The sequence below is a fragment of the Bison bison genome, unplaced genomic scaffold (assembly GCF_000754665.1).
Source record: "Bison bison bison isolate TAMUID 2011002044 unplaced genomic scaffold, Bison_UMD1.0 scf7180017864469, whole genome shotgun sequence".
Classification (NCBI taxonomy): Eukaryota; Metazoa; Chordata; class Mammalia; order Artiodactyla; family Bovidae; genus Bison; species Bison bison.
In genome coordinates this window covers 6276228-6276553 of record NW_011495030.1, presented here as the reverse complement: position 1 = coordinate 6276553, position 326 = coordinate 6276228, and the positions used below count along the sequence as shown (strand labels likewise).

Genomic DNA, 326 nt, shown 5'->3' with positions numbered 1-326 from the left:
CAAAGCGCCGCAGGTCGGGCGTGGAGGCCAGGCGCAGCAGGAACTCAAGCGTGAAGAAGGCCATGCACAGTGTCTCCACGTGCTCCAGAAAGGGCCGCGGGTTGCCGCCGCCCTCGCCGCGCTCCGGCTGCTGCTGCATCTCTTCCACCGTGTTGAGTGCCAGCGCCACGACGGAGATGAGCACGAAGAGGCTGGAGGCCACCCCAATGGCCTTGGCGGCCACGGATGAGAAGGGCTTCTCCATGAGGTTCCAGAGGCGGCGCCGCTGCGCCCCATAGAAGCGCATGTCCTGGAAGAGCTCCTCCGCCTCCTCTGCCTGCGCCTGG

At 67.2% G+C, this 326-nt stretch overlaps 1 protein-coding gene across 1 annotated transcript in view; it reads right to left on the bottom strand.

The window, feature by feature from the left end:
* The window catches only part of KCNV2 (potassium channel, subfamily V, member 2), a 13651-nt gene that overhangs the window by 12539 nt on the left and 786 nt on the right, over positions 1–326 (bottom strand). Inside the window, exon 2 of the mRNA XM_010860736.1 lies at positions 2–326. This exon is cut by the window's right edge and continues 17 nt beyond it. Within this exon, the coding sequence (XP_010859038.1) occupies positions 2–326 (325 nt within the window). The remainder of the gene's footprint in view (position 1) is intronic.